Source organism: Microtus oregoni, unplaced genomic scaffold, assembly GCF_018167655.1.
Source record: "Microtus oregoni isolate MIOR12 unplaced genomic scaffold, Mior012 000015F_ref0000493, whole genome shotgun sequence".
Lineage (NCBI taxonomy): Eukaryota > Metazoa > Chordata > Mammalia > Rodentia > Cricetidae > Microtus > Microtus oregoni.
Genome location: NW_024543074.1, coordinates 13,375,987 through 13,388,069, shown reverse-complemented (window position 1 = coordinate 13,388,069; position 12,083 = coordinate 13,375,987). Strand labels below are relative to the sequence as shown.

General features: G+C 44.4%; 1 protein-coding gene and 2 pseudogenes across 1 annotated transcript in view; all 3 read right to left on the bottom strand.

Annotated features, from left to right (window-relative positions):
• The window catches only part of Appbp2 (amyloid beta precursor protein binding protein 2), a 40,240-nt gene extending 28,864 nt beyond the window's left edge, over nt 1-11,376 (bottom strand). The window contains exon 1 of the mRNA XM_041664323.1: nt 10,961-11,376. Within this exon, the coding sequence (XP_041520257.1) occupies nt 10,961-11,098 (138 nt within the window). The 5' untranslated portion in view covers nt 11,099-11,376. The remainder of the gene's footprint in view (nt 1-10,960) is intronic.
• Nucleotides 5,619-5,813, bottom strand: LOC121456125 (annotated as a pseudogene).
• LOC121456287 lies at nt 6,678-7,252 on the bottom strand (annotated as a pseudogene).
• Nucleotides 11,377-12,083: the final 707 nt, after the last annotated feature.

Sequence of the window (12,083 nt, the reverse complement as noted above, 5' to 3'; positions counted from 1 at the left end):
AACAGTCCTACTCAGGTTTCTTTCACCCTTAAGTATATCCCAAAATAAAATTAATATTGTTGACAGGACAAAGGGGGGTTAGAGATACCAACTACAGGTAAAGATAGTATCTAATTCCTAAATATTTAACACTTTTGTATTTTATTCAAATTATTTTGAGTATGTGAATGCAAGCACATATGTGGATGAGCAAAACTTTCGGGAACCAGTCTCTCCTGCAGGTTTTTACCCACCAAGCTACCTCAACAACCCCCAATTTTTAAATGTTAAAAAATAAATCAGGGCTGAGGAGTCCCTCAGCAGTAAAGTACTAGCCAATGTGCGTGAGGCCTGAGTTCTAACTCCAGACCCTGTGGAAAAGAAAGGCATAACATTAAGGGTTTGTAACCCAGTGCTGAAGGTCAGGACAGGCAGACCCCTTCAGCCTCACAGGAGTCCAGCAGCTGAACCCTACAGCCATGGTGGTGATGGTGAGCCATAGGTGTTGGGGTGGGGGTTTCAGCCACTAGCAGAGCTAGGTGGCAGAGGGAGGCATTAGTTAGGGGACATGGGTGGAGGCATGGCAGCCATGAACATACTAGTTTCCTGACACTCAGAGTGAGGCTGGGCTGACAGTGGGAAGGTAACTACAGTAGCAGCTGCCCTAAGCAGTGCTCCCGCTCAGCTCAGAAATCAAAGTGAGTGACACTGGCTCATCTGGAACCATGTACCAGGCACAACTGGCAGGCACAACGGAACTCATCAACAAGGGTCTTCGGTTCAAGAATGAGTGGCTAATGATTATGTCCAAGATGCACCACTGCCATAGTATGAGGCCATGGCACTTTCTACCTCAGTGGGGAGAAGGCAGGATCTCAGGGTATCCAGGGATGCGTGCACTGCTCCACTCTGATTCCATCTGTTTTCCTGCCCGCCTTTCACACAAGGTCTAGTACTTCTCTCACTGTTCTCTGCAAGCCTCTGGCTCCTTTTTTCCCCCACATCTCTCCTGTGGTCTCCAGAAAGATAAGCTGTACTTAAATTTGGTGCTGAACACATGGCTCAGACAGTGTAGTAGCCCACCATTTCGCCAAAGCTGAGCAGACCATATCTAGCACTGAGGTTAAGGTGCACACACTAGTTCTAAAGCTTGGCTACATCAACTTCACTGGGTGCATCACTGTATCAGCCCCAGAAACTACCGATGGATTCCGACACTACTAACTCATTAGGAAACCCAGTGTTTCCTGCATTTGTTTTTGGTACTGCTATTCTCTAGAGCTCATTTCTGGAGTCACTGATGAAACTTTGTCTATAAGCATGTGGTCAATAGGTTGAATACTGGGTGAACACTGCCCTCCCTCTCTTTGGACAGCTCATCTTCCCCAGGGACAGTGGGTGAATTAGTTCTTGAGAAGATGGTATTAGAAATACCCAGCAATAAATATGTAAGATGAACCCCAATGACACAGATTCAAGTTCTCCACATCAAGCTCCTGTCTGCACAAAGGTGTTCAAATCTCAGATGCCACTTCTGGAGCTGGAACCCCTGGAGCCCACACCTGACTCAAGGCTCTCCTTGTTAGAGGCCTAGGTCCACAACTTCTTAGATGAACTGGAGTGTCTCAGAACCCAGTCCCTCAGCAAATGCTTGCTTCTCCAACCCCTTTCCAATTCTGGTTCTGGTGACTTACCATCCAACACTCAAGCAATGCAATGTTCATCCTTACTCACTTGAGGTGTTGGGGGAATATGGACAGAACGACACACAACATAACTGCTAGCCTCATTATCCTCATTTTACAAACCCAGTCCAGCACAAACTGGCAGATGTTACTCCTACTCACACTTTTTCTCCGGGCCCCACTGGACTACCTTCCATATACATCTAGAGTCCTAAATGGGGCTGGAAATGGGGAGTATCCCATCAAGCTCCTGCCCCAGCTAGACCCCAAGAACAAAGGGCAGAGGCAAATGAATTCTTTAAAAAAAAAAAAAGATTTATATACTATGTGTACATTGTTCTGTCTGCAGGCATCCCTGCCTGCCAGAAGAGGGCACTAGATCTCATTATAGATGATTGTGAGCCACCATGTGGTTGGTGAACCACCATGTGGTTGCGAGGAACCGAACTCAAGACCTCTGGAAGAGCAGTCAGTGCTCTTAATCTCTGAACCATCTCTACAGTCCCAAGGTAAATGAATTTTACCAGCCTCTGGGTCCTCCCTTAACAGTTTCAACTCTGCAGTGGACTTTTAAAGAGAATCTAACTAGATGTGGAGAGGAAAGAAATTAAGGGCAGAGGGATGGAAACACACCTTCCATCTACTTGGTTCCTTCTTTTCCCCCAAGGCCTCAATCTCTTCAGCCACCTTGTCGCCCTTGCAAATAGATTTTTTTTTTTAAATAGAAGTTTGCACTATCTAATCTGCCTCTTCACCAGATGTACCCTGTTTCTGGCCTTTTCTTTCAAGACTTCTTGACCTTCTTCTCACCCTGGAGGATCCAGGAGTAGGCAGCATCCCTGGTGTTTTAGTTTCCAAAGTAAGGTTTGGCTATGTACAGTTCCTACTGGATAAATTATTAGTCTAAAAAAATGAACTGCTCAATTAAGAGGGGATTCATGTCCACCTCCTCACCCCCATGCTGATATTTCATTTAGCTTGAAGCGGGACTTGTGCATGCTGTCACAACTGCTCTGTTTCATTGTGATTACCTACAATCTCAGACTCTTACAGCCTTTTCAGTCCCTTACTCTATGGGGAGTCGGGTGGTATGAGCTGTGCAGTGCACAGTCTTATTCTCTGCACCCTGTACCTGTCCAGTTGTAGGGTCTCTTTGTTAACTGCCATATGTATGATTTAAGTAACTTTTTTTAGGCAAAGTGCTAGTAGCTGGTAGAACAGCAACTTCACTTTTCTACTTAGGAGACTATGACAAAAAAATGGAAAAACTGAGAACAAATTCTGAATATGGTTGCTTTAATTTATAGATAAAAATAGGTGTTTCCTATTTTAACATCAGATCAAGGAAGATTTATTTCATAAAACCCAGAGCTCTCTGCACCTGTTGTATCTTCATGGTTTTGATAGCAAATACCAAAATGCTACAACAAGGAGCATTCTAGTTGTTTTTCCTTATTTTTGGTGCTGGGGATCAAACCCTTGGTTTTACACATGTACTTTACCCCAGCCCCACTTTTATCAACTCAATACGTCTCTGAATATTTTAAAAGGCACTATGCTAGTTTGAAGAAAATAGTGGTGACCCCCATACACATCCCAGAGCAATAAAAAAAACTATTCTCTGATCTACAAAATTAATCATCATCTATCAGAGACGAAAAACAATCCTAACTGATTTAGGAAGGTAGCTAAAGAAGTTTAAGAAGATAAATTAAATACTCTCCCCAAGAAATAATTTCAGTTGACTTCTGCAAAAGAACGGGAGTAAATAAAACTTGTGGAATTATGACAAATAGCAGTGACAGATGCAGACATCCAACCCTTTTTAAACAGAGAAACACAAGGTAAAAATATTACAACTCTCGTGTAAACATCTGGGTTTGAAGCTATACAAAAGTAGAAAATCTACATGGCTAAGAGAGACTCTTCTCCAAAAACAAGGTGAAGCAGGACATGGTGGCATATTCCTTTACTCAGGAGGCAGAAACAGGCACAACTCTCTCTTAAGTCCCTGTCTGAAACAAACAACAAAAGGACCAAGGTACACAGCTCCTGAGAAATACCCAAGGCTAACCCCTGGCTTCCATATACACACCTGCACTGCACACAGTACAACCACACTCACAAAACCAAACAAGTCGGGTATGAACCAAGAAATTCACAAAGTTCCCACAGAGACAAATGTAAGAGCATCCAGGTGTATGTGTGTAGAGATAGTAACATTTCATATAGCAACCACTGAAATTCCAGACTAGGAAATTCTGTTCACAGGACAACACAACCCATTTCTTTAAAAAAAAAAAAAAACAGAAAAAAGAAAGAAATGAAAAGAGGAGGAGGAGGAGGAGGAGGAAGAAGAGGAGGAGGAGGTGAATTTACAGCTAAAATAACACTTAACAGAGATATCTAGCCTGAGGAGATTACTCAGTGGATAAAAGTACTTGTTGCCCAACCAAGAGGACCTAAATTGGGCTGGAGAGATGGCTCAGTGGTTAAGAACACTGACTGTTCTTCCAGAGGACCTGAGTTCAATTACCAGCAACCACATGGTGGCTCACAACCACCTGTAATAAGATCTGGTACCCTCTTCTGGCCTGCAGGCATACATGGAGGCAGAATATTGTATACATAATAAATAAATAAAATCTAAAAAAAAAAAAGAGGACCTAAATTCAAACACCCATCACTAATGTGATGCGAGAATAATTCCAGCATTAAGGGAGCATAGACATGAGTACCACTAGAACTTGTTGGCTAACAGAAACTCTCTCAAGATAAGGCAGAGCGATAAAGTAGGGCCTACAATGTCTTCTCTGATCGTGGTAGACACAGATTCAAGTGCACATACATTACACATCATTATACACTGTATACTTCCAACACTGGCACATGAAAGGTATTTTCCAGGACCACTGAAAAGAGCTGGGGCTGTAGCTCAGTTAATTAATAGAGCACCTGGCAGCCCTGTATGTGGTGGTGCACAAGGATCAGAACAGGGTTATTCTTAACAACCCTGGACTACATGAGATTCTGTCTCCAATAAAGAGAGCCATTAAGTAGTGGGATACAGGGTCTTGACTAAAACAAACTGAAATTACACACGCGCAATATTAGATGTTAGTTACTAAAACATCACAGATGAAGCCTAATCCTAGCACTCAGGAGACAGAGGCAGGTGGATTCTGAGTTTGAGGCCAAAGGTCTATATAATGAGTTCCAGGACAGCCAGGGATACACAGAGAAACCCTGTCTCAGAAAACCAAAACCAAAGCCAGGCAGTGGTGGCAGACGCCTTTAATCCCCGCACTTGGAGGGCAGAGTCAGGTGGATCTCTGTGAGTTCAAGGCCAGCCTGGTCTACAAGAGCTAGTTCCAGCACAGGCTCCAAAGCTACAGTGAAACCCTGTCTCAAAAAAACCCAGAAAATAAATAAAAAAAGAAAACCAAAACAAACAAAAAAGGATATGTTGATTTGTACTCCCACAAACATTGCAATAATTTCTATCACTTAAAATTCTTTTTTTTTCTTTTAGGGTTTTATTTTTACTGGGTGTGTGAGGTGCACAAGCTTCGGCTGTAGATACATAGAACACACAGAGGACAGTCTTAAGTGCTGTTCTTCAGGAACACTGACCACCTCAGCTATTTTTGAGGAAGAGTCTTACACTGGCCTGAAGCTCACCCTAGGCTTGGCTGGTTGGCCGGCCAGTGAGTCTCAGGGAGCCTGCCTGCTGTTCTGACAACTAAATTCAGGTCCTTGTGCTTTTTATTCCAGGCTTTTGGTTTTGAACTTAGAAAAGTCTTCTCTGTGCCAAGATGGCAGGCACTGCAGTGTTGGCAAGAAGAGCAACCTTCACCTTTTGTATATATTTTTTCAAAACAATACAAATGTTTTATTTAATAGTTGCAGGTCATCATGGGCCAAGTGGTGGACACTCAGGACCCAGCAGGAAGGTCAACACAACCTCCAAGCCTCCTTTTCTGACTCCATTAGGGAGAGTACAGCTCCCTCTCGAATGGGACCTGTTGACATTTAGATGTCATCCATAAATTCCACAAGTACCTGCGTGCACTGTCCCTGTGAACCGGTCCTGCCCAGCATTTTGGTTACTCTAGCGAGCTTGATGGGCTGTACTTGACTTGTGTCCATGATAACAGCAATCAGGCAGAGAGAGTCCTTTGTATATTTTTATGTGATGCTTTTGTAATTTTTAAATTATCTTTAAAATTTCTTTAAACGATATATTCCAGTCATTTCTCCATGTAAGATGCAGACCCAATAATTTATTCTGTTAATTTTAATAGGTATACTTAAAAATTTAATCCACGGAGTTAATTTTGGTACTTTATCTGATATAGTGGTCTAACTTACATACCAAATAGCCACTCATCTAAACAAAGCATCCCAAAAATCTTTTCCCATGATTTGAAATACAGTACTCTCTTAATGTCATTATGTAATGAAACTTCAAATTGTTTTAGTTTCTTTCTGGGCTTCTATTATACTCAATAACCAATCTCTCACTCTACTGTCATTGTGCCAATGTCATGGTATATTAAAATATGTAGCGTTTTAATATGCCCAGCTATCTTAAAATGCACCTCTCCCAATCACTGTGCTTGAGATTTTTCTTGGTTCAGTTTCCAGAGAGAGAGAGAGAGAAAGAGAGAGAGAGAGAGAGAGAGAGAGAGAGACAGGGAGGCAGGCAATTTGAGCTGGGCAGTGGTGGCACACACCTATAATCCCAGTACTCAGGAGGCAGATGCAGGTAGACCTGGTCTACAAAGTGAGTTCCAGGACAGCCTGGGTTTTTACAGAGAAAACCTATCTCAAAAAACAAAAAATGAAAGAAAGGCAATTTTACTGAAAAGAAAAGCAACAGAGCCCAGGCGGTGGTGGCACGTGCCTTTAATCTCAGCACTGGAAGGCAGAAACAAGCGGATCTCTGTGAGTTCAAGGCCAGCCTGGTCTAAAAACCAAACAAATAAAAGGGAAGTGGGACCAGGCACAAGGTTAGTCCTGCTGGGCATTCAGTATCTTGGTGATCTTGTCATTTTCAATGAGCACAATGATACCCATGCTTGATGTGGCATCCTGGGGGTCCACGGCATTCAGTATGGCTTAGGAAATGGTTTCAAACAGATGTACTAGATCCATGTTGGGCTCCCAGAGAGAATCAAACATCCTATACATTTGTTCGGAGCAGGTACCACTGACCACAAAGTCATCAATCACCTTAGGCAGCCATTGAGGTCTAGAGAGCAAATGATGGGCTTAAAAGTCTTCAGATCCAACCCAATGACAGGCTCTATGGACTAGGGACCAAACTGTTTGTCACAAATAGGCTAGCCACCATGTCATGAAAATATAAGACTCGATATGACCTTCCTTGAAGTCATACAGGTTCAGCTGGAACTTGAGGCTCTGGGCAACTGTCTTGATGTTGGTGGCCAACCAAGTCAGGCCTATATAGAACCTGTGACCACAGGAAAGATCTTTTGGAAGTCTGTGGTCACCATCTGAGCCTGGATTCCCAAAAAGCCTGTCTGCTACTCAATGGCCACACAGTTCTTTCTTTTCATGACCATGACAGCCCTCTATTATATGACAAGATAGACACCATTGTGCTGTAGAACTCCAACCGCCACTCCTTCAGATAATTTAGTCCTAAATAAGTAAAAAATTAAGGAGAGTTGGAGAGAGATGGCTTAGCAGTTAAGAGTACTGCCTACTCTTCCAAAGGTCCTAAGTTCAATTCCCAGCAACCACATGGTGGCTCACAACCATCTGTAATGAGATCTTCTCTTCTGACCTGCAGAGATAGGTGTTGGCAGAACACTGTGTAAATAAATCTTTAAGAATCTTAATAAATTAGTCAATTAATTTTGAGAAAGAGCCTACCACTGTTGTCCTGGCTAGCCTTAAACTCTGCAATGACCCTCCTGTCTCTTCCACCTCCCTAGTCCTGGAATCACAGAATAAGTCACCAAATTCAGCTCCAATTTACTTTCTAAGTTTTTGCTTTTTTTGTTTTTGAGACACAGTCTCCATATGCAGGCTACGGAGGCCCTGCATTTGTGATCTTCCTATTGCAGGCCCTCAAATGCTAGGTTTCTGACACCTAGCCTTATTAATCAATCTGTACACTGTTTTACAATTTTTCAGTATGCTCTATCCATTTCTATGCCAAAATGATTCCACCCTTGGAGAAAAACATTAGGAATAAAAGTCATTTATTTTGTAAGGTATCAACTTTTATATAGCCACCTATTTACTACTGGCTGTATATTCATTTGTGTATTTTAGCCAGTTTTTCCTACCACAGAATTCAGTAGCTATCTCCACCTTCTGTTTAGCTTTCCTACAAAAATCTCAAGACTACTACTCCGTACCCTGAGCAAGTTTCTTAGCTCCTAATCCATGACAGTCACTCCTTGCAAATTTACCTATAGAGGTACCTCAGATCACCACAACCTGTCTCATTTGTAGTTCCGGCTGCTCTGGAACTCACATAGAGCCACCTGCTTCTGCCTCCCCAGTGCTGGGATTAAAATGGCTTGTGCTACTACACCTGGCTAAAAATTTTATTTATTTTATCTTATGTGTATGAGTGCTTTGCTTGTATATCATATTGTTATGGATGGTTGTAAATTACCATGTGGGCGCTGGGAAGTGAACCCCAGTCCTCTTCAAGAACAAGTGTTCTTAACCACTGAGCATTTCTATAGCCAAATATATGCTATTTTAAAAAGCAACTTGGGGCTGGAGAGATGGCTCAGTGGTTAAGAGCACTGACTGCTCTTCCGGAGGTCCTTGAGTTCAATTCCCAGTGACCACATGGTGGCTCACAGCCATCTGTAATGAGACCTGGCGCCCCTTCTGGCATGCGGGCACACATGGAAGGAATGTCCTATACACATAATAAATAAATAAATCTTTAAAAAAATAAAAAAATGAAATAAAAAGCAACTTAAGCAGTGTGGTGGTGGCACATGTCTTTAATCCCAGCAATCAGGAGGTAGAGGCAAGTGGATGTCTGGATCAAGGCCACCCTGAGAACAGCCAAGGCTACTCAGAGAAAAACCCTGTCTCCAAGCAGAAAGAAGGGGGGGGGGGTAATTCAAGGCCATACCAGGCAACTTAGTGAAACATTGTATCAAAATGAAAATTTTGTAGCCAGGGTGGTGGCTTAGGCCTTTATTTTTATTTTCTTCATTTTTTGAGACCAGAGCCCTCAATGTAGGTCTGGCTACTTTGGAACTCCATATATATATGACCTGTGCCTCAGGTTTAAATCCCAGCACCAGTGAGGCAGAGCAGGTTTATCTCTGTGAGTCAAGAGGCTAACCTGAGCTGGGCAGTGGTGGCGCCTTTAATCCCAGGCAGAGGCAGGAGGATCTATGTGAGTTCCAGGCCAGCCTGGGCTACAAGAGCTAGTTTCCAGGATGCTACAGAGAAACCCTGTCTCAAAAAACCAAAAAGAGGCTAATCTGGTCTACAGATTCCAGGACAGACAGGCCTACAACAGTTGAAACCTTTTCTCAATCCTCTACCTCTCATTTGAATGGCAAGGCTTAAACACAATAATGTAGAAAGAGGAAAGTATTAACATTGCTCCCAGCTCAGCACCAGGGTTCACATCAAGTATCTAACCATAAAATAGTACAGTGTACCCAAAAGAAGAAAACTGAAGCCCATGAAGACCAGACACATGACAAGAACACTAACTGCTCACACTAATAATCTTCAAAGGAAAAGGTTTCCTTTTAGCGAAAATAAAAGAGACTAAAGTATTTCGACAGAATTCAAGTAGTAAAAGTATTCTTTCCTGGTTAGATTCCCAGTGATTGGCTCCAAAAGGTGTACACGTCTGCATACGATTTAATAAAACTGACAGAAATAGCACACACTGCAGCAGTTTTCCAGGTTTGAGAATAGCAGACTAATTTGTCCTTGGGATAAATGTAGCTTAAATGCATAAAATTAACATCAGTTACACACGAAAGTAAATCAGTGTATCAAAACCATTTGGAATGGAGGGAGGTTTTCTTCTAAATCCAAAAATTATACTACACGTTGTCAAAATGAATCTTCTCCAAATATTTAGGAGGGAAATGATTTTAAATGTTAGGAGCTGGTGCAAAGCAGCAGGATTTTATAGACTGCAGTATGTCAGTTGCTAATTCTGAAAAAATGTTCTCAAGCTGGAAAAAGCAGACAATCTCTCTAATAAAGTAAACGCCCTAAAACACTACACATACATAAACGAACGTACACATCTGCTAAATATCAAATTACACCACTGTACAATAATCAAGTAGTATTTAAAAATCTAAAAATAAAACCTCTGCCGGTCATATTGTGCAAAGGTGGCTACTGCAAACTGGAGTTCTCGCTGACTCAAAGCAGGAGTCAGTGAATGAATCCAGTGTTCACACTCAAATGTGGGGAGAGGAAAAGGGAGGCTCCGAGTTCCCAAAGTTCTCCTCCCTCTCAGAACACTGCAAAAATTGTCCACGTCTAAGGACACCTACCCTTGAAACTCCTTGAAGAGCAACTTGGAAGACTTTCAGTTCAGATTTTTGAGGGGGAGCGATTTAGAAATGCTGCAGAATAGCCTATTTTTCATATATTTTCATATACGTGGGCATAATTTCTACTTCTTTCCTTCGGTGATTTTCACTGCGTCCTTTCTAAAGAGCCGGTCCACACTCCCCTGTTAGTGAAATCCCTAACTCAACACCGAGTCTAAGCCGAAAAATCAAAACAAAACCTGAAACCACACAAAAAGCTTTCAAGAACATGCAAATGAAGCCCACAGTCCGTTTCTAATAATCCCTAAGTAAATCACTTCGTTTTGAGGGAAGAAAGGAAAAAAATGGACAGAACTCCGACAGCGGGGGGAGGAAAAAAATGAAAAGCAGTACGGGGGGTGGGGGGACGAGTGCCGGGGAGAACTGGGGGAGGATACCAGCAAAAAAAAAAAAAAAGTCCAGCTCAGGCTGACACTAAAGAGGACAGGGCGGAGGATACCCCAGCGACAGGAGGACCGAGTGGGACCGTGCTGAGCCGGGCATTTCCCGTGGGCCTAACCAGGGCCTCTGAGAGGATGGCGGGCAGCACTCGCACAAGAACCCCCCGGATCGCACAGGTCGGGGGGCAGACGCGGGGACGGCGGGGTATCGGAAAGCCGCCACCGCAGTCGGTGCCTCGAGGGCTGCGGGCCCGGCCGCGGACGTGGAAGGGGGTGCGGCCCGGAGGCGGCGGCGGGGTCCGAGCAAGCAGGTCGGTCGTACCTTGTAGTAAACGTCGAACTGGATATTCTCCGGCAAGGAGCGGATGTCGCGACGCGAGCGGATGTAGTTGTCCACGACAGCGGAGATGGCGGTGTTGTAGAGCGTCTCGGGGATCCACTCGAGCTCCACGGCCGCCATCTTCCCTCGCTCCTCCTCCGCCTCCTCCCGCAGGCCCCCGCCTCCCTCCGTAGCGAACCCGTGTGCGGCCCCGGAGGCTTCCGAGGGGCGGCGACCACGCGAGCGCGCGCCTCACGGCCCCGGCCGCCTGGCCTCCGCGTGCGCGCGCGAACCGAGCACCGGCGATGACGGCGGCCGCGGGATACCGGCAAGACCGGGGCGAACGCAATGCACTGCCGAACCCAGAGCCTCACATTCCGGAAAGGAGAGCAAACCCGGCTCCGTCCCGGCCCCGAGCTCTGCAGGGGCGGGGCTGCGTGTGCGGCGTCATGACGTCAGCGCGCGCCGACGCGCCCGGGAAGGAATGCGGCAGGCGGAAAACTTGGGAGAAAGACAGGGGACCGCCTGAGGGGCGGCGGGTGCGAGTTCCCGAAGGGCGGATCCCTGGGGTGGCAGGGCCGGAGTTGTGACAGTCTTTTCCACGGCGTGCTGCGGCTCTCCAGCACAGCCTTGTCTCACTGAGCTTTAGACGAGAGCCCTCCTGAACTTCTGGGAAAAGTGTAGAATTGATTTTTTTTTCTTCACAGAAGTGCACAGTTGGGCCGGGCGTGGCGCATGCCTTTTCTCTCAGCACTTGGGAGGCAGAGGCAGGCGGATCTCCGAGTTCGAGGCCAGCCTCCTCTAAAAAGCGAATTTCAGGACAGCCAGGACTGGTACACAGAGAGACCCTGTATCAAAAAATCAAAAGAAAAAAGAAAATGACATATTCAAGGAAATAACTTCACTCTAGCAATCCTTCATTAGATTCCGGCTTTAAATTTTCTTAAACACCCTCTGTCCAGTGACTAGGAGTCACGAAGAAAGCTCGTATTACATGGTAAAACCGTTTATATTGTAACTTTTTAGTATGTTTATCCATTTTTTTTAAGAAGTAAAAATTCCTTTACAGTAAATCAACGTTTGTCTGACATACATTCTCAGACTACTGGAAGAATTTGGTAAAAAA